The sequence below is a fragment of the Taeniopygia guttata genome, chromosome 2, assembly GCF_048771995.1.
Source record: "Taeniopygia guttata chromosome 2, bTaeGut7.mat, whole genome shotgun sequence".
Lineage (NCBI taxonomy): Eukaryota > Metazoa > Chordata > Aves > Passeriformes > Estrildidae > Taeniopygia > Taeniopygia guttata.
In genome coordinates this window covers 60,592,707-60,617,776 of record NC_133026.1, presented here as the reverse complement: position 1 = coordinate 60,617,776, position 25,070 = coordinate 60,592,707, and the positions used below count along the sequence as shown (strand labels likewise).

Sequence of the window (25,070 nt, the reverse complement as noted above, 5' to 3'; positions counted from 1 at the left end):
GGATTATTATGTGATCAAGCAAGCACTAGAGTTGGTGCAAGACAGTGAGAAGAAGATGAAGTGTACAGCTGAAGGCAGGAACTGCAGAAGAGGTCTAGGCAAGGTGAGAATGGTAAACAGCAAAAGAAGCTGTTAACACAGCTCAACCAGAGCAGGGAATCACACTCCTACCACACTTCAAAACATGTGCTTTGAGCATTCAGTTCCTGTAGCTATCTCCTCATTTCAGGGACAGCAGCTCCTCTGTTACCTGCATGTTACTTAAAGGGGATTTTGGATTTACCTCTGCCATGGGACTGCACTAACAGCTACTTGTCTTAGCCCAAACTCACAAAGCTCTGGTACCCCAAGCATGCTGCTGTGAAAGCCCTGGGAAGGAAAGGGATTTCCTGCTCCCAGCTTTTGTTTTGTGCAGGACAGTGCCACAGCATAGGGAAGCTTTCCAAAGCTCAATATTAGCTGGGCACGGTGTCATATTAACACCATCACACTGTTCCCCAGGCACAGACTGCTTTTGTGTACAGGACTGCACAACCAACAGGCCATTTGCTACAATTCCAGTTCAAGAGCCTGTCCAGACCCACTCCAAAAAGAGATAATAAACGCCAACAGAAGGCATCCTGAGGAGACCAGCACATTGTTCACCGTAAGAGAAACATCACAGGCTGGCAGTGCCGCGACAAAGCCCCTGCACAAACACCACAGGGAGGGCTTTCAGCAGAGCACCAAGAAAGGAGACTGCATGCATTCAAATTGCTGTTTATCCAAAACATGGCCCTGCAGCAGAGGAGAGTCTATCTGCTTACCTCCCTGTGCAAGCCGTCTAGTGTAACACTGGCCATTCCTACACACCTGCTCCTGGACACAAGGGCCAACCATTATCTTTTACCCCCTTCCTTCACCCTGCCCGCACCCCCCATTCTGTGAGGCTTCCTGCCCTGAACTCTGCCAATCAATGGAGGTGGCTTTAGAAAAACAGTAAGGCAGCCTGTGAGGACTTTGAATTTCAGCTTTATTAACCTTCAGGTTTTATATCCTCTCATGGTTACCAAGTTCTTCCTCAGCACTGCAGGGCACAGAGACATCATTTGATTAAATTAAACAAAGCCCGTGTTGTCCTGTGCTCCCTGACACCAGCCCATTCTCACAGTCCTCATTCTTCTTCACTGAGGCAGAGGAAAGGGCAAGGAAGCTGGTGAAGGGTCTGGGGTGCACATCCCATGAGGAGTGGTTGAAGGAGCTGGGGGTGTTTAGCCTGGAGAAAAGGAGGCTCAGGGGTGACCTTATCACTCTCTACAGCTGCCTGGAATGGGGCTGTAGCCAGGTGGGGGACGGCCCCTTCTCCCAGGGACCAGCGGCAGAACAAAAGGACACAGCCTCAGGCTGTGCCAGGTGCGGTTCAGGCTGGACATCAGGAGGAGTTTCTTCATATGAAGAGTGATCAGACATTTGAATGAGGTGCCGGTTTCACCATCCGTGGCGGTATTAAAGGGGAGCCTGGAGGCGGCACTCAGTGCCATGGTCTGGTTGACACGGCGGTGTTGGATCACAGGCTGGACTCGATGATCCCAGAGATCTTGAGTTCATTTCCAGCCGAACTGACGCCGTGGCTCTGTGCCTCCGCTCACCTTTCCCGCGCGCCGAGGCGGGAGCGGCCGGGGCCGGCCGGGCAGGGCAGGCGGGCGGCGGCCGGGCCGGGAGGGCGGCGCCGGGAGCTGTGCGGCCGGACGGAGCTCGGCGTCCCTCAGGTGAGGGCCGAGGCCCGGGGGAGCCGGCGGCGGGGGGAGCGGGGGTGCCCGGCGGCAGTGCCCGGGTGTCCCGGGGCAGCGCCCTCGCCAGCGCGGCCCCCGGGCGCCACGGGGGTCTCGGGTCGCTGCGGCGGCACCAGGAACCTTCCCCTGCGGAATGGCTCCTGCCCTCGGGGCAAGGCGATGTCTCCTTCCCTCTTAGATGTCAACAAAAATTAATTCATTCCTTTATATTGCATTTTAATGTTTATATTTATTTACTTTATAACACTCAAAGGAGATGGAGGAAGTTCACCAGGCCTTGATCAGTGCAAATTAAAACAGACTGCAGGCACTTCTGCAGGGATGTTGAAGGGTTGTGGTGAAGGCAGATGAGTCTAAAAATTGCTTAGGTGTTTGACGTCTGTTTCCCTATTTTATAGGTTTGGGCTTAATCATATCGTATTTGAAAAGATGAAGACAGTTTCAGCAAATAACAAACTGGTAGTATTTAATACGGAATTGTCAGGGTATAGCTTCTTGCCAGCTTACTTTCAGCCCAGCATAGTTTTGCCTGTACCTAATGCTTATGTAAATCATAGGCAATGTTTGGTAATGATTGTTTACACCCACGGGTGCCCTCCTCTTAGAAACTCCCAGGACAAAGGTCACAGCCTGCTCTTCCAGACTTCCCTGTGCCAGTGGCAGCTGTGTGCACACTCATGCTGTGCACTGGCACTTGCTGGGCTTAATCCTTTACCTGAGACACAGCATTGCAAAAGACAAGATTTAGTTGTTGGTGGACATGATCCTTTGCCCTGGCAGCAAAGACAGGAGAATCAGAGCAGACCTAGTAAATAAGATAAATGAAATAAATGTCAGGTACAGAAACATTGCATTTCCGTGATGAAAAAGAAAAGAAAAATTTCCTGCCTTAATGAAGTTACCTTGTAGTTTAAAGGGGTTTACTTCCTTCACTTCTTAAAGAAGTCTGTGCTTATTTTGAATCAGCATTTAATGGAAGTGAGTACTGGTCAATGAATAACTTTTAAGTGGAGCAATAAAATGAACTGGTTTTGTTTCTCTGGCTCAGGAAGTTGTTTTAGAAGGAGAGAATACATCTGAAAAACAAGATGTCTCATGCTGGGAGTCGATACCAAGATAAGCAATACCGGCACCATGAGAACCATAGATCTGATAGATACAAGGAAGACAGAAGAGCAAGAAAAGCATACCCATACAATGGAAGGTATGTCTTTATCTCCTCAGAGAAATAGATCACAGCAGGTCTATAATGTCTGCCTCTCTCTGCTTTTAAATAGGCTTAATTTACAATAGTAAAGAAAGCTTTTACTCAGCTGTGAAAGCATGAGCATACTGCATTTGGAAGAGAGCTATTTTACACTTAGAAATTCAACCTTTTTTCTTTGTTTTGAGCTGGAGACAGGACAGAAAGATAGGCTGTGTAACACAGGCAGAGTTACACAGGCAGAGATGTGAATTTCCTGGGATGATCTGAATCAGGTTGGGTGACAAGTAGGTGAAATGTGGCTATGAGTCTTAGTACAGTTCTTGAAGACACTGGTCAACAGGTGATGGCAAGCTGTGGCTTGCCAAATATGCACTGCTTAAAGAAGAATGTTACATGACTGAGACCAGCATGGGTACTTTGTGAGCTCTCAAGTTGCTGTGAACATGTTCCTGTTAATCTGAAATAAAATTACTTCCAGTAGTCGCTGTCAGTAGACGAGTGCTTGTTGAAGTGTCTAAGGCTGTTGGCAGCACTTGAGAGTGGGTCAACCCCTACCACCACAATGAGCAGATCAACTAATGGGTTTCCAGTGCCAAATAAACTCTTAAGATATTGCACTTCTCCTTCCAGCCTGGCCTGGCTGCAGCACGCTAGATGTGAGCTTAGGCTGTTTTCCTTTTAGGTCATGCCAGTGCGTGGCTGCGCTGTAGGAGAGAGGTCTGTAGATCTAAACACCATGGGCAAATTGGCCATGGCAGCAGAGTGTTCATCTCTGCCATTCAGTCTCTGGAATTGTAGGGGAATTGAAGAATAAAGGCAAACAGGGAGAGGAGATAAATATAATAGAAAAGCTGAAATACTGAAGTACTCTTTGATAATATGCATTTTAGTAAGGGAAACTGGATAACAATAAAAGGAGCAGAGAAGAGCACTGCGTGTACTACAAGTAATACTTATGGCTAAGTATAAAACACTTGGATAGTACTAAAACTATTGCATTGTGAAAATAGCAAATGATTTTTTTTTTAGTGTCTCTCCTAAATTATGAAAAACTGAAGAAAAATGGGAAGAAAGACCAGCCTAAGAATCACCCTCAGAGGCTGAATGCCTGTCCTTAGCAAAAGCAGAGATTGGCAGGCAATATAGTTAAATTATCTTGAACATATTAGAAGTGAGAGCAGCTAATGCCAGTAAACGCATTAATAGCACAGTGGAGAGAAAAATAAAAAAACAAAAGGGTTGGAGGTTTGATGTGGGCTTTTTTTTCTTTCATAATATAAACAATGTGTGAAAGGCTAGCAATAAATTAAACCACCGCTTTTTAATTAAGCACTTTTCTGGATTTCTTGGTTTTGCTGTTAGTTTTATGTTGAAAACTAGATGGATGGACTGTAAAGGTTGAAAATTGATGGATGGACTGTAAAGGTTCACAGACATCCCTGTATCCACCAGGGATTAGAGGAAGGGAAGCTGCAGTTGCAGATCTGTAACAGCCATGAAGATAATTCTTAGAGTCAAGTCAAACATCTGGGGGCCATCAGACCCCCACCAAAACTGATTGAAAAACTTTTCTGTCAGTTGTTTTGGAGGAGTTTGGCTTAACCTTACAGCATTTCCTCTGTTTGGTTCTTATGGAGTTCTCATGGGTTTTGGTAAAAACTTTGGCTGATTGCCCAGAAGACCACCAGACCCTGTAATTAAATACATGAGAAGAATTTTGTGGAAGCTGTACTTTGGGTTCCTAATACTTTCATACCTGATGAACTAGACTTTCTAGACCGTGTATTTCTCTTTCCAAATGCATTTCTGTCTGAAACTCCTACAGCAACCTTCCTCCCAGTGCTGAGGAGGATTACCTAGAATGGTAAAATCCTCAAGGTAAACAGCAGCAAAGGTGGCCAGAACAGGCCATAGTGAGAAAAAAAGGCATCTAAAAAAAGGATATTTTTTTTCCTAAATGTACTCTGCTGCTGAACACTGGGGGGATTTGGTTTGATTTTTTGTCTTGTTTTGTTTTCTGGCAAGTAACAGGAAACAATAGAGAGAAGCAGCTGCATCAGAAGTACCAAAGGGATTGCTTTCAAGTTACTGGAAATCTTATAAATCACACAGCTTATTTAATTTATGTGACACAGCTGCACAGGATGCTTTGGTAGTTGCACAAGACACAGGACAGAGGTCAGAAAAATCAGAAATGTTTTAGCCAAATAGAGCTGTTGGCAGCTAAACACGGAGAAGTTAGCATTGGTCTTGTTATTGAATGTCTTAATTAAAATGTAAGAACTACAAAGAACATGATTTAATGTGGATGAACGAGATAATATTGAGTCTGGAATTGGATGAAGATAAACCTTAGTGAAGTGCAGTGATAATAGGAAACAAAACTACAGTTGAAAATGCTGATCTGTGGATACAAAATTCAAGATAAAAAAGGAATACAACGAAGACTTTTAAAAATAATAATGCTGAATGAGACTTAAAATACCCTTTAATAACAAACTCATCCAGCTGTACCTTGAAAAAGGCAAGCTCCAATTCTTCTTCAAACCAGGGAGAAAATTTCTATTAAACCAAACACAAAAAATTGCAGCCAGTGTTTCTTTTAACTGGAGTGTTAGCTCATTTTAAAGGGAAAATTGCACTTTTCCTCTAAAAATAACTGAAATCTCACAAACTTTAAAAATCTGCAGGTTTAAGATTTGTATGTCATTGCAGAAAACTGGACCATTGTATCAATGAAGAGACTAGTTGGAGACAGGAGAAACTGATCTTTTTGGGGACGGGGGTTGATTTTAGATTCTTCTTCAAATATCTTCAAGGTCCTCAAAAATTTGAATAGGCTGTTTTTCCCTAGTTTAAAATCTTTATCTGTTTATTTTAATAGCTATAATTCTTTTAAAAGACATCTTTGTGAGAGACACTAGTTGGAAGTACAAACACCTATTAAATAGTTGTGCTACTCTGCACATTTATTATGCCAAAATCTCTCTCATTTCTATTATCTGGCGTGCTGTGGACTAGCTAAATTGTTTGGTATTCATGAAAAAGCTGTTATTTCCTCTTTCTACCTTTTGCCAGTAAGCTAAACAGTTCAGCCAGCCTACCCAGTGAGTACGCTATTTTCCAAAATAAGGACAATTGAATTCAAATATCCTTGTGAGCATGGATTTATGCAAGTTTTTCGATTATTTGCTTTCAAAACAGGCAAGCAGAAAAGGTCAAGCAAGCTAATTTGTGAAGCAAGCTAATTGCTTCCACTAAGAGGAACATCTGATAATTTCTTGTGTTCTAGTGTTCAGGAGAGAGTATGACCTAATGATTAACCATCAGTCGTTTACTCCATTGTAGAGACATCAGAGGTGGCCAGCACTCAAGGACTTCTCCTGTTTGTTCAGGTCCTTACTCTAAAACCTCAGGAGCAGCACAGGAGTATTTTGGCCCACTACCAGAGTTTTATCCTCCCAAGGAAAGCTTCTCAATGAAGTGTTCAAAGGTATGCACAACAAGAGGTATGTGATACTCTTATTGCCTGCCATCCACCCTTCTCCTTCCAAGGACTTCTCTTGGATTTGGTTTCTGTGTTTAGAAGCACAACAAAGTAAAGCTAGACGAATATTTAAAAAAAAAATGGAAAAAAGAAACCCTACCAATAAAAAAAAAAAAAAAGGCTACAAGGGCTGAGAGAGTTAATGAATGAATTTTATACATCTAAAGGCAATACTTATACAGATATTTAGAAACTTGAAAGTACATCTCTGGAATATGCATCCAGAGCATCAGAGTGGGTCATGTGTGTAATCAGTCACTCTATGCAAGAAGAGTTAGCCTTTGGGATTTAGGAATAAAATAGACGTTTCCATCTGTGAGCATTTTAGAGATGGCTGTTGAAGGTTTGATGCTAGTTTATTTCCCAATCATTCTTCTCACACTTTTTATCAATTCTGGATTTACTCCAGTTATCATACATGTTTATAAAGCATCATAGCAGGAGACAAAATTTTTTTCTGGCATGAATCTAATAAAACAGTTTTAAAGAAATAACTTGGGTTTTTCTTAGGTAGAAAGCAACTCCAACAAGGACAGAAATGAGCCTTTATGTGGGAGGAAATCAGCCTTAGTAAACTCATTCCTGTAAACTGAAAAAAAGAAGTCATTAAAATATTCATTACCCCTTGAAAGTTTTCCTTCTTTCAGGGCACTGATCATTCTCACCTTGTCTGTAGGAAAGCTCCACTGCAGTCTGAGTTGAACTTGCAGACAGGTGCAAAGTCTTTGGCTGATGTCTATAAATAGACTTTCAGTGGCCTCCAGTAGAGAGAAAAGTGAAGAGATTAGCTGTTGGAAGCAAATTAAAGCACATAATGTTAGATTATTTCTTCACTGCATGTAGGAAATTAAGTAGCACAATCAATTTGCTCTTAGTCTTTCTCTATGTGAATATGTGAACAATTTTAGTAGTGAGATGAACTATTATGTCTTAAAAATATGTTCTGTGTATTAGTACGCGGATTGTTTTTCCATCTTCAGATGTAACTGCAACCATTAGTAAAGGTTTAATGACATGGAGCTATATGATACTTTATCCATTATAAAATTGTATAATCAGTTTCTTCTTTAAGCATATTGCATTATTTTACTTGTCTGAAAAGGTGCAGAAAACTCCATACCCTATTTTATCAGAGCTTTAGAAAAATGGAGTGGGATGTTAGTTTTAGTTTCCAGTTTTACTGGTTGCTTAGACTTATGGATAGCTTAATGTGAATATCTGGGGTTTTTTCCCCCTGCATTAGCTTTTCATTATTTCAGTGCATTAAATATCATTACGATCTTTAAAATGTCCTAGTTTTGGATACTTCAGTTGACAATGATGATTTTACTCCCATCCCTCCCCCAGATATTGCTCAGTGTTGTCCAGAAATTTCATGTCTGAGCTTGCAGTAGAAGAGGGAAAAAAGAGATCATGCAGAAAAGAAACCCTTTTATTAGCAACCTTATTTCAAAAATGAAAATATATTGAAGGTTGATAAGATTATGAGAAAGTTAGCATCCTGTTTAGTTTTTGGAAGTACCAAGATTTAGCAGACTTTACTAGAATTGTCTTGGGGAATTCTGTATTCCCTGCAGTTATGGTAGATGTAAATAAACTACATGAATTGTGTACTAAGAAGTCAGTACATGGGAGCTGCAACACTTTAGAGCATGAAAAGTTTATGTAAATACTTAATTAACCATCTCCTTCTTTTGCCAATGATTTATCAGCACTCTGATGAAATTCCCCCTTCCTAATCACCATAATTTTAAAATAAACTAGACTCAAACAAGGTTGGGAAATCAAGCAATGAAACAGTCTTTTCCAAAGCAGCAACTGAAATGTGAACCTTAGTTTCTGATGGTCCACTAAGTAGTTGAGCTTTGGGGATTTTGTCTTTTGCCTAGCACACCTATTTCATGTTCTTTACACATTTTGAGCAGTTTAGCAAACTGCTAAAGCAGTTTAGCAAACTAGAGAGGAATTCTATAAAACCAGAGCTCTGAATAGTATTTGTTTCGCCCAAATAGTTCGCCCTTCATCCATGTTTTTTTTCAGCTATATCCCAAAAAACTGAAGCTGAATTTGAGAAATAAGCAGCTGGATTTTTTAGGGATCCTTCAAACAGCTTAGGACCTCATTCTCCTGTCTTTGTTATTCTCCCTGTACCTCCCTATTCCCTGCCTGGTTTTTTTAAACTCCTACAACCACATTAGGACAATAAACCCAGCCCAAGTATAGTGGAAGAAAAACCTGATACTGACCCGTTTTGCTGATAGGAACATTTGATACCATCTAAGAAACTTCAAAACATTCTGCTCTTTTTTAATCCTTTCATCTTGAAAACAGAAGGGGAAAAAAAAAAAGTCCATTAAAACATTATATGAGGGATACCTATTCAAAGCCATTCAGGTGGGATCACATGGATAGCAGTGTTGGATCATATGAGGCACTTCATCAATCTTCCTCCCAAAATTGGACTAAATTGGACAAACTTAAGAGGACCATCAAAGTTTGGACCAGTAGAGAGTAAGCTGTCTTCTGGAATAGACTCCAGACTTCGAATTGGTGGAATTTCCTGAATTGGAAGACTGCACTCACATCTGTTGTGTTTAATACCTTTTTACAGAGCTGTGAAGTTTGTTTAATTCTCTGCTGAATCACTTTTTTAAATGTTTGACCTTCACATTACCTTAAGATAAGGAGTTCCAGAATTTCACTTGAAGCACTACTGTTTCATTCTTTAAAATGTTTTAAAGAAAGTGTTTCTGATTCTGATGGTATTCTAAATATATAGTGATAATCTCATATATTCAGCTTCTCTATGAGATTTACGGTTTTAGAGTGAAGTCTTCCCTTTCTCCCTGTGCCCCTATTGCTTCTTCACAGATTGAACAACAGCCAGTTTTGGTCAGTTTTCCAGTCTTATACCTTTTCCAGGTCTACCACACTTTTTTGAGATAGGCTGACCAGAAATGCAGTAAAAATTCCAGATAAATTCCCAAAAGAATCAAACATCTGCCTAAAGGCTCTGGTTCTGTAACCCTATTCTAACGCTTCCTACCTGTTGTGTGGTGTTTGACTATCAGTGAACACGGAGCTGACATCTTCAAAGAACGCTACCTGAAATGGGAATGTTTGGCTAGAACCCATCTGTGTGCTCTGTCCACAGGGAGATCGGTGTTTGTGGGTATTTCTGTACAACCATGAGGTGGAGGTTGCTTATTGAACACTGATTTCATTAATTTCTCATTCAAAGCTTGAGCTCTTAGCAGCCTACCAATTTTACTGTTGGCAAGCATAAAGAAATTCCTATGATTATTATTATTAAAGCAGACTTCACCATCTCAGTTTTCAATCTTTTCAGTTGATTAGTCTGTGCATCTACCATAGTATTTTGGTATGTCGTTTTGAGCTGAATATGCTTGGGACCTCTGCTTACAGGTCTTTGGGCCATATTGCAGAGCAGACCCAGGGTGCACAAACTATATTTTCTTTGGAAAAAATGAAATGAAAGGGCGAGCTGTAACTACTAGCAGGCACTCTGTCCTCTGGACCAAATTAGAGCCAAAATGAAGTACTTCTCTCTCCCCAGAAAATGCCTGTCCTGTAGCCCCCTGTGTCTTCAATTTCACCTGACTCTGCAAATCCCTTCCCACTGCACTGCCAACATGGGCATACTGGTGACAGGCAACACAAATCAGAGATTACTCCCTTGACTCTAGTTGCCTGAAAACTGGCTGTTTCCTTTTTATTATCCTTTAGCCACTGCTAACCAGTAAAATGATCGTTTATCTCACAGGAGCTTGTGTCATTTAAGAGCACTATCTTTCTTCATCATTCAGATTCATTTCAAGAATCTGCTGATTCTTTTAAGTGACTTCCCTATAATAAACTCTTGACTATTCCCTGCCATGCTGTCTTTATGTCTAGTTTCTATATGTTGGGTAATTTTACATAGGAAAGCTATACTTGTGGCCTGTAGATTACAGATCAAAAAGCAGTAGAAACAGTACTGTGCCACCTTCTGTCTCTACAGTAGTGAAGGAGATTTGAGGGAACAGCTTATAGACTGGTGTCAAACTGCCTAGATGCACTATATAATTTATGGGAATTTGAAATAAATTATTTTTGGTAAAGGCAAACCTTTCATTAACTAAGGACCTGCTGCTTGCAATAGCCATTTCTTACCACTTACACACAATATATTACACATGCCATTTAAAGCAGCACTTGTTGAAAACAACAAGTGTTTTTTGGCCTGGGGATTCTCAAGGCTGAAATTCTGTCAGAAGGAAACATTCAATTTGCTTTTCACAGTGCAGGTAAAATTTTTGTAGTTCTCTCTTCTATGTAGAAAACCTAAATTAGTAATCATTTTGCCTTTCAAATAACCCCCGTAGATATATTTAAAATATAACCAGATTCAGTGCTTTTGTTTAGCAAATGGAATGAGAAAAGTATTCAAGGCTGGCTGCCATCCTTCACCTCAGTGGGAGGAAAATCTGAGTTGAACCCAAGAGTGAATTGCTGATCATAAATTGGTCACAGATATTTGGTCACTTGACCTTCAAAACTTTTAATTTTCTTTTTATTATGTATATTGGTGTGAAAGGGGTGGAGCAATGCAATTCTTGCATAATGCCTCCTGTAGTTTTGCTTAAATAGTGAAGGTAAACTGAAGTTTCTGCCATCATTGGTCAGTATATGACTCAGAAAATTATTAGTGCTTTTGCCTTCTGTAGAATTGCTCATGATTCCTGAGCAAATAATCTTTTTTTTTTTTTTTAATTTTTCTACCCATTTGGCCTTTAAGGGAGACAACACTGAAAAGGTTATGAAACAGTTTGTGAGGGAGCAAGTATAATTGAATCCCTGTTCTTTGCTGCTATGAATACAGCTTTGCTCCTTGAATAGTGTTAGATTTCTTAAGCATACTGTAGGCACTTCCAAACAATCATGGCTTTAGCCTACATTCTAACATCCACAATTGTTAAAACCTTCAGAACAATTTCCTCTCAGAAAAGACAGCATTATTGTTTGTAACAACATGAAAAGTCTCCAATTTCAAGCATAGCCAGGAGGAAATATCAAACTGAATTTATTTGGAGGAGGAAGTAGAATTAGGGAGTAACAATGACTTTCTCCAGGATACATTCATGCACTAAAAAGCCAGCATTAATTTGAATGTAAACATCTGTAAGCTTTTGTTTTTACAAAACACAGTCATATTTTTCCTCTGTATCTATGCATGCTGGGAGATACTCCTAGAGTAGAAAAAAAACACTGAGATGAAAAGTTAGCCAAGACACAGTGTTCACACTAATAGAAACTCGCTTTGAATTCTGCCATTGTTCTCGGCCATAATGCTGCTGTTGTTTCTTTGCTGTGTTATGTTGTGATACTGTTCCTCTTGGAGTCAGACATGGGAGCAGGAGGGGAAATACATTTTGCAGAGGACCTGTATCCGTTTCAGTGCTGCAGAGATGCTGGGGGAGAACAGTGGTCTGCAAGAGACATTGGACTGAAGTAAAAAAAAATCTCCTGTAGCTTCAGGTATGCACATTCAAAAACACTGAAGGGTAATCAAATGTGCATAGTGCAGGTAGCTCTGTGTGTGCAAACAAGCATTCAGCAAGTACATTCAGCAGCACATTGCATCTTTTTGGCCGTGCAGGACGCCTGCGTTCTGTGGGGACACCCAACAGGATTAGATGAGAAACTGTTGTGTTTTGTCACATTTTTCCCCCACAGTGTGCCGTGCTTAGTTCTTTTAGATTGTGCCCAAAGCTGCTGTACAGTGCTCCTGTGGCAGTTAATTTCCATGTATTTCTGCCAAAGAAGGGAGCACTAGGGTCCCTATAGTCTCATTGTAATTAGACAGCTTCCCCTTCTATCTGTTACAAACTATATTTTAACTATGGTGTGACAAACATTGCTAAACATTGCAATCAAGTTTTTTAATCTTGTAATTGTGAAGACAGATGATATTAATAATGGGAATTGGATGGAGCTATGCAGATTAAAATAATCCCAGTTATTCAAAATGCTTAATTAAAGTAGCAGAGTAGCAAGATAGAGCAGCAGAGCTGCAGGTAACCTTCCTTCCTATTCTGATGTTAAAGTATTTCATTTGGAGCTCAGTCCTCTTTACTGTGAAATACAAACAGCCTTGAGCAGTTGGCTCTATAAAAACACTCAGGGGAGCCACACTACTTGCAGATGCCAAATCCTACCTTTAGCAAGCTGTTGCCTTGCCAACACACGGGACTTCACTCTGCCCACGTTTTCATATTAAATTATTTTGATCCACCTTTTTGGCATTGTGCTAACACGTACACAGTTGTTTTTAGAGAAGGGAGAACTGCAATAAGACTCACTGAAGTTGGCAGGGGAAGATACTGGCAAAGTTGCTGTTAGCTGTTAGGTGTGTGTTGGACTCCAGTCCATGTTTCTCATACTGGCAAATCTTAGTTAGGTTTGCACACTGCCATTACAGAAGAAGAGTTACACCATCTTTCTTGTAAGAGAACCAGGTTTGTCTTCCCTACATCTGACCCAAATTAAGGGAACAAAGCGAAACTCTTCTCTTTAAAAAGTGTCTCTCAAAGCCAATTGATACAGCAGACAGATTATCTATTCAATGTAGCTCTATTTCTTGAGCAAGTGATCCTAGCTCTCTTAAAGGAGAAAAATCCACCCAGACAGGAATGTTGCTCACCAAGTGTGACAACGTACAATTAGTAAAGTGAATGAGAAGCTTGGGTTCACAGGTGTCTCCAACCTGATCCACCTTCAGCCACACTATGATTACTTAAAAAGCAGTAACACCCCAATCTTTGTACTTTCTAAAGGTAGCTCAGTTTCAGTTCAAACAGAGGGAGTGGCCATGGAAAGTTGGCTTACGGAACAACAGCGTTTCATTGTTTCCTGAACTCCTTTTAAAAAAAAACCCTGTGAGCTGGTTTCAATACCAAGACACTTGTTTACTACTTGAAAGAACTATTGGTACATTAAGAAAAGGAGGATAAAAAAGGCCATTTCCTGAAATGTAGAATGCAAGGCGACCATACAGAGACCTACCAGTGCTACAAATAGAATACAGCCTTTTACAGTTGTTATATTTAAGCAGTACTGTTAAATGCTACAGTTTAATGCAAGGTCTTTTGTTTCCCACCCTCTCCAAAATTAGGAAAGATGACTCATGCTCAATTAGCAAGAGAGAAATCAAGAACATTCTAGAAGTGAGACTTTAAAGAACTACTGGGTACAAGTAAACCATGGCTGTTTTTCCCAGACAAGGGCTGGGTTGTATTGAAACTGTCTTACAGTGGTGGGAAAACATGGGGATAGAGGATGATGCGGTAATCCTACAATTTAAGTCCACCCTTTCCTGTGAAAATTGGACAGCACTTTTTAGAGGAGTTATTAAGCAGAAAGAATAGAGCAGGTGGGATAGTTGTTCTTTAAGTGAGCAGGATACACAGAAAAAAACAGGATAATACATTTGGATCTGAGCACTCTGTGAATGCAAGACTTCTCTGAGTCATTAAAACCAAGGCTGGTCATCCTTTGAGATTTCCTAACAGAGTGATTATCTTGACTAAAGAGACACAGTTTATTAAAAGGTAATAATAAAGTTGTTTTGTTTTTGTTTTTTTTTTTCTAGAGCACATAAATAATTTAATTTTCCCAGTTTTAAACTATTTTTTCAGTGATTTCCAGTAAGATGGATATCTCAAATGAGCATAAGTGTGTTGGGCACATCCGTGCAATTTAAATGCAGTTGGCTCTGAGTATTTGCATCCCTTGGGTCCTCTGAAAAGCCAAGATTTTGTTGGTGTTACATTGCCTAATTCTTGTGTTTTAGGGTTGGGTTGTATTTTTTTTCTGCCTCTGATTTTAGCATGACTAAGTGAAAGCTAAATCCCATCACTGGCTGAAGAACACAGAGACCTGCAAAAATAATAGTGGTGTGGGGGCTTGGGGGGCATTTATTTATTTATGAAAAAGCTGTGTATTGCCCTTATTCTGCTTTAGTGAAGCTGGTTGAATTCTTGTTCCTGGTTTCAGTAAGATCTTTCTCTCTACATAAAGGGAATAATACTGTTAGAAAGGTATTAAAACATCTTTGCACGCAGATTTTATATTTTTGATCTCTTGCAATTGTTGTCTTCATTTCTTTTAACTTGTTCAGTTCTCCTCCTCTGTTTGGCTTCTCCCCATTTCTGTCATATTTTGTCGCCTTCCAAAAGCAGAGCCAAACCCTGCTTTACCTTGAAATTTTCTTCCCTTCTCCTTATCTTTTTCCTCTTGCTACCGACTCAGTTTAGCAGAGAGGTGACCAAAGCTGCATTGAGCTGTGCCTTCAGTCTCTGGGGAATGTCAAACCTGCACTGGCAAGAGATGTTCTCCATTAGAGATCCTTTTCAGGACTGACTGCTGCTTTTATAAGTCACTATGTATGTTCAAAATACTTGTCTTCTCCTTTTTGATGGGTAAAAAAAAAATATAGGAAAGATTACCTCTGAAAAGCAGAAAGCTACCCAAACGGAGGGTGGGAGATGAGAAACAAAAAACAACTTGCAGTGAACAAGGCTTGGAGAAAGACTTTTCATGTGTGTTGTAGCTTCTAACTCCTCTCTTCCCTTCTCCTGGAGCGACCCCTAATGGGATGTGACATGGGTACCACTGACCTGTTTGTCACCAGCCCTGCCACTGGGATCCAGGTATCCAAGGGTGGCAGCCACATACCCCCAGGGTTGCGCCTGGGTCCTGCTGGTCCCAGTGGTATGTGGTCTGCAAAGGAAGCAGAGGGAGAAGGCAAGCCAAAATGGAGAGTGCTAGGCATAGAATATTCTGGAAGTATGCAGTGGTGTTCACTGAAGAGGAAGGACTGATGCAAAAAGAGACAGAAGGAGGAGTCCATGTGCATTCAGCAGAGGAAGAAGATGACTCCTGTCCCAGATACAGTGGAGGGAGACACTATGAAAGCCTTTTCCATTAGTATGGCCCTCATGGGATCAGGGGAGTTCAATTGAAAGAGCCAGAACTGTCTGTCCTGCAAATTCATTTATGGCAGCTGCAGAAACAAAGGAACAAACAGGAATTGACCATTCTGCTTTATGTACACGTGTATACACACACCAGGGCCTCTACACCTGAACATCAGAGCTGTCCTGCCACAGTGCCTGGATGGACATTCCTCTTTAGGGCTTCTGACACGAGACCTGAGTGCACAGCTGAGTTTCTGGGTACCACACATTCAGCCACAGTGGGTCTTACGAGACAGAGCACGCGGATTTAACAGCTCACCTCATCTGAGAAGGGGAGTTTTTGGTCCTTTTCTGGTCCTGGCTGTTACTGCCCTTGCTAAATTGATGCCAACATAATTGCTCATCAGATCTGCTGTGAGTCACCCCAAGATGCTAAAGTTGCAGAACAAAACCAGCAGCACAAAAGAAAAGAGTTTAATAGTTTCCTGGTATTTTAATTTATTTGAACAACTCTTAGAGGTAAGGGAGAAAAGTAGTAGCTGCCCAGCCAAGGGTGGGAGCTGTTAAAGTCAACTGCCTGTGGGTGTGTACCCTTAACCAGCCCACCTGTCAGCTTTGCTGCATGGACAAACCTACCATTTGACAGAAGATAAAACCATTGTTCAGTGGGTTGGTGCCATGGAAATATCCCAGCAAGAAAAAGAAAGGGAAAGAAAAAGTGAACAGTACATAAATAGTGTAAATTGGAAGGCTGTAATATTGTATACACCAGGAAGTGTACTCCCAGCAAAAGACAGCTGCATTCAAGCAAAACTAACAAGTAGGATACATTGAAGTTACTATCCATTGTAGATTCAGATTTTATGGAACAAATGAAACAATTCTCTGGAAATCTGGCAACACCCACTTCTAGATTGCAGCCATTATCCTCACCTTCAGTGCTGAAAAGCAGTGCAGGAAAGAAACACATTAAATGAAATAGCAATGCAGGAGCCCTGACAGGACTCCTGTAACTTACTCAGTAAGGAGAGGGTTAGTTCCTAAAGCCAGCTGTTGACTGTGCTGACTTTAATACAAATGAGTAACATTTTAGGTAAATCCAAAGATGTTGAATCTGAGAAAGGAATAAAATAACTAAACCAATAGAATTCTGAGCTGTTTAGACCTTTGGTTATTTTACACTTAGAATCTTGCAATGCATTCATTGTTGCATGGGATTAGGGAATTACTGTAGAGATAAGCAACTTCCCTATAGGAAGACCTTTTGGTTTCTGCAGGTATAACTCCAAGGTGACATGGCTAACTGGCCTGTGACAGCAGAAATGGCAGCACAGACTTGGAAGCATGGCTTGTAACTCAATCCTTTCCACCAGCAGCATACTGCTTGACACAGGTCACTGCTAGGATGTGTGTGACCATACCTTGGCAGAGCTAAGATTCAAAACTTACCTATCCTTTTATTCCTTACTTCTGAAATCTGTCTCTACCCTGTTTATACTAGTAGGATTTTGTATCAGCTCATAACTATCACAGATGAAGGCTGCAAAAGGCTTTTGGGGTTCCTGGGTTGGAACACATATCAAGGCTTACTATTTCCATCAAAGCCAGGTCTTAGGCATTTCCACTAATTGTCTGCTACATTCATAAACCTAGCTGGCTGTCATCATAAACCTGTAATTCATTCTACATACTGCTTATCATTTTAAAATTGTCTTTAATGCAGAAGGCTTTGTTCTTGCACTTCCTTTTAAAAAATCCAAGTTAATCCAAATTATACAAGTGATTGGTGGAGTAGCTGCTGCTGAACCTCTCTCCATTGTTTAGTCACTCTAATCAATTCTGCAACAGGCATGTGTCACAACTGTGCAGGTACATACAAAAAACCTGTCCAACCCGAAAGCCCTGTCTAAGGAAATTTTTCAGGCATGCCTTTAAAGCATCTACTGCTGTGGTTAAAAAAAGTACAGTGGATCTGCACTGATCACATTTGTCATCTCATTATCAGTCAGCTCAGCAAAGTTAAGAGGTGGCATACAGAATGTGTATGAGCACATAGAAAGTTTTGGAGCAGCATCATTGAGGATTGGGGTCAGTTAAAAATGTGGGGAGGTTAGCAGCAGGCAGTGACTACTTTGAGAACAGAAAATTGCCTTTTCCAAAGCTCAGCAGGGTGATATAGAGGAAAAGTTGATGCTTGGCAGGTCAGGGGGCCTCAGTACACACAGATGAAAAGGAAATTCTGAAGTCAGCAGCTGACCGATCATGAATTCCCAACTACCAAGTAGCCAAACATACTTAAAATTTATGTTTCCCTTAATCAAATGGTCTTTCCTCCATGTAGACTTGTAAGAACTGTTTCCTGCTTGAGCATCTATTAAATCAACAGTCAGCCTTTAAAAAGGGAAGTGCCCTTCTGTATCCAACACTGTCACACTGTCTAAGGGCCCTGGGGATCTAAGTTGACTCCCAGTATTTGGAACGTATAACGTACAACTCAACTGAGCAGCCAAAAAAATTACCCACCTGACTGAGTTCCAGTTAATGTTCTGCACAGCTACTATTCTTTCAAAATACTGTAACAGTCCTAGTAAAGTGATGACTCTTTACCTATTAAAAATGACGAGTCTTTTGGCTGCATTATTTGAATTTGGTACAAATCCTAACTCCAGGGCCAAAAATTAAATTTCTCTCTACGTTTAGCTCCACAAATACCTCATTTGAAGTATTTGAAGCCTCCTGAAGAGATTTGGTAACTAGCACAGTTATTTCCCTGCTTCACAGAAATGGTTGTGCAGAAGGGTCAAAGAAAAGGCACGCTGTCATGCAGAAATCAGTATCGCCTCTGAAGAACACATACACAGAACGGCTCACTTGGTTCCTCTTGAACAAGGGGAACAATTTTGTCTGTTCTAATACTACCTTCCTATGCAGAGAAAGTGGCAGCAGGAAAGGACTCACTAACTTAGCCCTCTGTAGACAGAATAAGAAGGGGCAGAATGGGAATATCTGATAATCCTTCATTGTGGCTGTCACTAGCTTTCTTTGGTTAGAAGCATCTGGCAACACAAGAGAGGAATTTGTTTAATTCCCTTGTGTTCCTGCTTCAGCCCTTCCTTTTCAAGCCCATACAGCCTTGACAACAACTGAGCCATTGCTCAAGAGTGATATGCCATGTGGATCAGTGCTAGCAGCATAAAATGAAAGTCTATGTGCAAATCACAGATCCAGCCCCAGTTTAAAGACAAATATAGGACCACTGTGTCAAGCATCTTACATGCTTGGCTGTCAAGACAGCAATGGACTAATAAGATTTACAATTCTGTAATTAACTTCAGAACTTTGGAGCAACACGCCTGACACACTAAGGGTTTTCATTTCCCCAATAGGCAACTCTAGCTGTACTATGCTGCAAACATCCGTCATGTTTACTAATCTTAGTCTGACCCCTAGTGAGCTGTCACAGAATAATCAGATTTATCAAACATGAGGCAGCTTCCTGAGAGGCAGCTACCATAAAAACAAGTAATTTCTCCCCTTTTTGGTTCTGGGTGTTTTTTGTACTTTTTCCCTTAAAAATACTTGGTTACTATTACTAGTAGCATAACATAATGAAAAGTGAAGAGTCAACTCAGAAGTTTAAGGCTGTCTTCTGAAAGTCAGGATGTGAAAGAGTGCATATGACCTAGTATCAAATTCACTTAATTTATTTCTGCATACAAGGTGGGTTTTGCATCCTTCCCCTCCTTCTTTTTTGGGTTGTTTTTTTTTTTTTTGGCAATCAGAATCTCCTTCTTCAGAGTTACGAGGGATTTTTGTTGCTGAAGGAGATAAAGTACAAGTTGCATCTGGTTAGATAGTAAATTTAAATTAACAAATACCTTCACAGAAAAAAAAAAAAAGGTGCAAGTTAAAGTAGTAAATGTATTTTGGAGGACCGAAATAACTTGCACGAATTTTCAAGCTGTTAGAAGCTTCTAGGTTTTTGTCAGCTTCAACCTCAGCATTTTGTTCATACTGGATATTTCTTGCTCAGTCTGTTTATGCCAAGTAGTTACAGGCCAAAATATAATCAGTGTGCGCTTGCCTTGGCAGTAACACAAGCACTGTAAAATTTTTATGGATTTTTTTCACTGCATGAAGATCCATCTATCAAGCACACTGACAAATTAAAAAAAGTAATTTGCCCAGCCTCCAAAATGTACCCACGAGAGTTCAGGCTTCTCTTTTTCTTTTTTTTTTCCAAGTGTTTTTCTGTAGTTGTAGCCAAGAGGAGCATCTCAGTATTAGTACTCTCTATCTATGGTTTTGGTGTATTTCTGTCACCCACAGTTTGCACAAGATGTGGTTTTGACACCTATTCCAATCTTTCTGCTCCTTCCAGGCATTTTGAAGTTTGTGGAAATCACGGTTAACCTCCTGGTGCTGATTTGTGTGGGCGCTTCCCAAGCCTCCGTTGCAGGCTTCACGTCCCTTGGAGGCTTAGGATCCTTTAACCTGAATTCGGCCTACAGCCCCTTTGAGGGCACGGAGCTGCAGGAGGTGAGGGAGCTGGACATGCAGTTCACCCAGATGAGAGCCCCTTGCGTGTACGGCGGCGTAGCCTTCAGCTTAACAGTGGCCACTCTCACCCTCGTCTTCCTCGTCGTGGGGGCAAAACCCATCCAGCAGCTCCGGACAGGGCTCCTGGTAGGCGAATGTGCCTTCAGCCTGCTGGCTGGCCTGGCGTACCTGGCGGCCGTGGGGCTGTACCTGCACTTGGTCAGGCAGGTGAACGCCACCGAGGTGTGCAGGAGGCGCGAGCGGCTCTACGCGCGCCGTGGCTACACCTCCATGAACTGCGACGTCCAGGGCGGCGACGCGGCCGTCAGCCTCTTCGGGGTCGTCGCTTCCTGCCTGTATTTTGCCAGCTTTGTGCTCTGCATCCTTGCTATCCGCACCGTGCGGGCCTTCCAGAGCCACGCAGCCAAGGCTCAGCACAGCCCCAAGGGCAGCGCTGGAGACAGAAGTGTCAGAAACCACCACGCCGTGCACAGGCCCTCTGAAAGCTCCCACAACATCCAGGCTCTCGCCACGTTAGTGTGAAATCAGCTCTGGGACTGGGCCAGAGAGCTGAAGATTCAGCAAAAGATGGACACTCGCAAACAGGCAGCCAGCCCACAGTGTTTTTTCCTTCAAGTGCTGAAGTGTGTATTGAATCACTGGTTGTAACCATACTGCTACAACATCATGTAATAAAATCGACATTGAGTGACTGTTTTAACAAGGATTTTTGCACCGATCTCTCAAGCTGGACTCCTGCATTTAAAATGTGTTTCATTGTAATGTTTTCATCCTGCACGGAGCAAATCCAAAGAGCAGTGGGCTTTTAACAGGTTACAACTGCGTTGCTGCCAAAATGACAAAGAGAATTGAATACACAGCTAGGACGGGCAAATTTCAATGGATCCTGTGTCTGTTGTGTGTCCTGTTCCTTTATCCACTACAGTGCTTCCAAAGCAAAGAACACCCGAGTGCTTCTCTGAATCCTGTCCGAAGTTACACTTGTAACCTGGCCTAGTGAAGCGTTTTTTGCCTGGGCTAGGGAAGCGTTTTATCTTTTGAGTCACGGGGGTTTACACATGCCGATCATGTGCTCCCTGAGGAATGCCACTGGGGGAACTAGCTGCAATGTCAAAGGCAGCATGCAGGGTCCTTATCCAGTTTCCTACTACATTTTTCTATCTCACTAAGCACAGATCAGAACCTAAGAGGCATCACTGTGGCCAGGTATCAGCTTAGTAAAGATACCATTTGCTTCTGTAAGCATTTACGCAAGGTTTGGCTTGATGACTCCATGGCCAGTGGTGGGTAGAACCTGAATCGGGGACATGGGAACATGCTGCCTGCCTTGGGAATGCTGTAACAATGACAAAAAGTACATATCTAAACAGGCAAAGCATGAGTGAACAGCAGTAATGTATGCCCCAGGGTTGAGAAAATAAATTTAAGAGAACATCTTTTAAGAGTCCTTTGAAATAGATCACTGGTCTTCAAAGATGAGGAAAAAGAAAAGGCTGTTCTTCAAGTGCATAAGATTTGTCAGCTTGAGAGGAGGGAAAGCTCTGGCCATTTTAATTCTTTTCAGTTTTGTCTGGCTCACAGTCATTGCCTGGATGAGGCTTTTTTGAACCACAGTAGAGCTTATTTACTGCATACTTCATACATACACATATGTATACACACACACACATCTTAAAGGATTGTGTTTGAGGCCAAACAAGAAAACATTATGATTCTGATTGGAAGTGATTAGGAGCCTTTATATAAGTACCATTTATATAATTCCTTAAACATATGTTTAACACTTTGAACACCAACAACTTCCATAGCATTATTATGCTTATGGAGAGACAGGAATAGAGTTTTTCCAAACTTGCTATGACTCACAGTCTTCACAGAGTTAGGAAATTAGGACTTTGATTTCTAGGTCTTTGCCAAAGCCCAGACCTTCTCTGGTATGCTGTAATCAGCTGCAAAGTCTGTTCCAGGGATGTCTGGCATGCAGCTAAAGCTGCAGCTGACCACTTGTTGGGCATCTCTGCCTGCACTCCTGTGCTACCCCTATACCTTGCACAGTTTGAAAGCAGGTTTAGTTACACAATGACACACTGTTATTAACTTATACAAACAACAAAAAAACAGTATGTTGTATTGTTTTTATGTTTCTATAACTGTTCTGTAATAGTTTACCCCTTCACCCCCCATTTTCTCCCAGTGGTTCTCCCCCGAGTTTTCCCGTGTTTTCCCTCAATGTCAATCTCCCTAAAACTGCTTAGGCATCCCCCTGTCCCCTCCCTGGTACATTGTCCATCACTCGGCTCCCCATCCCACTCATCCAGAATCTCTACCCTGGGCATCAAGTGATTGGGTGAGGGCCAGGGGTCCCTCCCTTAAATTTCCCCTATTGGTTTTTGTATCAGTCTATCCCTCCACCTTCCACTCCCCCAAATCCCCCCATTGGTTAATGGGCGTCCCCTTCCCCTTGTTACCACCCCAGTATTTAAGATGTTGAGGGAGTCTCGAGAGGGCTCTTGGCTGTTGGATTCTCTGGAGTTGAGAGCTTCTCCTCGGAGCCTGGGTTAAACCTAAAACTGTTTCCCCAGCCTTGAGTCAGTCCCTTTATTACCTCCTCGGACACCGCCTCTCCTCCAAACAAGGCAGACAGTGCAGCACTCTGCCTTAGCTGCTCCCCGACTCCTCGAGATCCCGGGGAGTGACTCCCGCAGCTGACCCTGTCTCTGCCAGGCAGGTGAAGCCAGGGGGCTTGAGGGTGGCATGGCAGCAGCAGCACCTTGAAATGACAAATTCAAAAGCTTAGAAAATGTTGCAAGTAAGAATTCATAAATTTAAATCAGTCCTTAAATACATGTACAATATGAATTATAATCTCAGGGCTTCTTATTCTGTCCCATTAATTTTTGGATGCTTGCCTGGCATTGCTGTGTAAAAGCAATAATCTTCTTGGGAGCATAATTTTTTTTTTCTTTTTGCTTGTCTCTTTATTCCCTGTGTCTGTAGTAAAGGCCTCACTTGCTGCAAGGTATTTCAGTCTTTGGAAGATGGTGCACAGAGCTCCACTGTGGACTATTGCTGTAGTGTTCCTCCCTTGGACACCTGGGTCCCTCACAGTCCAAATATTTTAGGTCCCTCTCCTGTTAGCAGGAGCAATTTTAATGTGTTTTACATGGAGAGTCAAAAAGTAGGTGCTGACTACAGATTAGTCACAGTCACATTCTCTCAGCTCTTCACCCAGTTGCTTCCCTCCACTCGTCATCCCCTCTGGTTTCTAACTTTTACAGCCTCAACTTTATTCCTTATATCAAAAGTAATTCGACTCTCTTTTACTAAAATGGTTCCCCCTTGTCCTGTCACTACAAAGTCTCTCACCACATTTTTCAGCTCTCTTTTATATATTGAAAGACAAAAGGGTCTTCCCAGAGCCTTCTTTTCTTCAGGCTGAACAACCCCAGCTCGCTCAGTCTGTCTTGATAGCCAGCCTTCTGATCATTGTCCTGGCCCTCCTGTGGACTCGTCCCAAAAGGTCCGTGTCCTTTCTGTGCTGGTGACCCCTGAGCGGGATGCAGCAGTGTGGATGGGGTCTCACCAGAGCAGAGCCGAGGGACAGAATGCCCCCCTTCACCCTGCTGGCCATGCTGCTTTTGATGCAGCCCAGGATATGATTTGCTTTCTGGGCTGGAAGAGCACACTGCCAGTTCAAATCCATTTTTTATTCCCCCTGTCCTTCTCCACAGGGCTGCTCTCGATCCCTTCAGCACCCAGTCTGTACTGATCCTGGTGATTGTCCCAACCCAAATGCAGGACCTCACCCTTGGCCTTGTGTGAACTTTGTGAGGTTCACATTGGCCTGCTCCTTAGGCCTGGAGACCCTGGCAGGTGGCTGTGGATGGCATCCCTTACCTCAAGCATTCCAGCCGTCAGCTTGGTGTCATCAACAAACATGCCAAGGTCCTGAAACACTGCAAGCAAAGGGACCCAAAGAAAGCCACGGCCCAGTGAATGACAGTTTCCTGAAAGTTTTGTGCCTTGAATTTGTCTCCTTCTTTGACACCATGAAGAAAGATTATTAGGAAACAATTGTGAAGAGGTAATAAATAGTGCTGTTTCCTCCATTCACCTTCACAGAAGGAAGTGGAGGAGAGGAGAGGGGAAAATCCCAGAAATACTTCTCAGAGGACTAAGGCAGGAAAGGAGCAGCTTTCCTACCTGTTCGGGTGAAGGACAAGCCAAATGCCATCAGAACAATCCAAACCACCCTGCTTTCCAACTATAAAATAATACTTAAAATCCTCTAGAAGTCATGAAAATCTCGACTGTGTGAGCCAGGAAGGTGTAATACAAGAGCGTAGATTTTCTAGCAGACACATGTGACTAAGGCCGCAACAGGCTGTCCCCAGCTTCCATTGCAGGTGGTCCTTCTTCCAGGGCAGATTAGCCTTCCCCCTTTCTGCTGGAGATGGCTGTGCCTGACCATTATCTCTGAGCAGCGACTGCCAGTTAGTATGGGACAGTAATGCACATTTGGACCAGTAAACAAAGGCAGGGCAAATGGCTCCTGTCAGCCCTGCCATTCCTTTGAGCCTTTCCCTGCTGCTTGCCCTGTGCATACACGTGCCTGCATTGCCTGCGTGCAGCCTTCAAGGTCAGCACTGAAAACAAGCTCAGCTGTTTCTCTGACACAGCCCCTGACAGCCTAATTCACCTGCAGCCAAAGGACTGCACACTGCCATCACCCTCAGTCCCACTTTGGTAAGGGCAATCCTCAGGCCATATCCAGCTTGCCCTCTGTGACCACCACAGCTACTCACCTGCTGTGAAGGAAACAGGGATAGCAAAGGCCAAACCTGCCCTTCTCCAAAAGGCTGTCCTGGGGGTAAACAGCACACCATCTCTCAACCTCAAAACCTTGGGTACAGCAAATTCTGAGACACCAAGCCTTTTCTGAACCTTCACAAAGATGATTAAAATGGCCACCATCCCTGGAGATGTGAGGAAATGGATGCAGGTTG

At 42.3% G+C, this 25,070-nt stretch overlaps 1 protein-coding gene across 4 annotated transcripts; it reads left to right on the top strand.

Moving 5' to 3' along the window:
• The first annotated feature begins 1,082 nt into the window (after positions 1-1,082).
• On the top strand, positions 1,083-23,086 carry LOC105758978 (MARVEL domain-containing protein 3). Of its 4 annotated transcripts, none has more exons than XM_072924079.1 (4): positions 1,083-1,458; positions 2,821-2,976; positions 6,328-6,488; positions 19,886-23,086. In XM_072924079.1, exons 2-4 carry the CDS (start codon positions 2,861-2,863, stop codon positions 20,584-20,586), a joined length of 978 nt encoding a protein of 325 aa, XP_072780180.1. In that variant the 5' UTR covers positions 1,083-1,458; positions 2,821-2,860; the 3' UTR covers positions 20,587-23,086. The 4 variants fall into 4 exon arrangements, with proteins under 4 accessions (XP_072780180.1, XP_030121267.4, XP_072780178.1 ...); XM_030265407.4 differs by lacking the exon at positions 1,083-1,458 and adding an exon at positions 1,498-1,748; XM_072924077.1 differs by lacking the exon at positions 1,083-1,458 and adding an exon at positions 1,877-2,609.
• The last annotated feature ends 1,984 nt before the right edge of the window (positions 23,087-25,070 follow it).

Coding starts and splice junctions, on each gene's coding strand:
- LOC105758978 (XM_072924079.1), top strand. CDS start 2,861: ATGTCTCATGCTGGGAGTCGATACCAAGATAAGCAATACCGGCACCAT. Junction 2,977..6,327: donor GCATACCCATACAATGGAAG/GTATGTCTTTAT, acceptor ACTCCATTGTAG/AGACATCAGAGGTGGCCAGC. Junction 6,489..19,885: donor AAAGGTATGCACAACAAGAG/GTATGTGATACT, acceptor TGCTCCTTCCAG/GCATTTTGAAGTTTGTGGAA.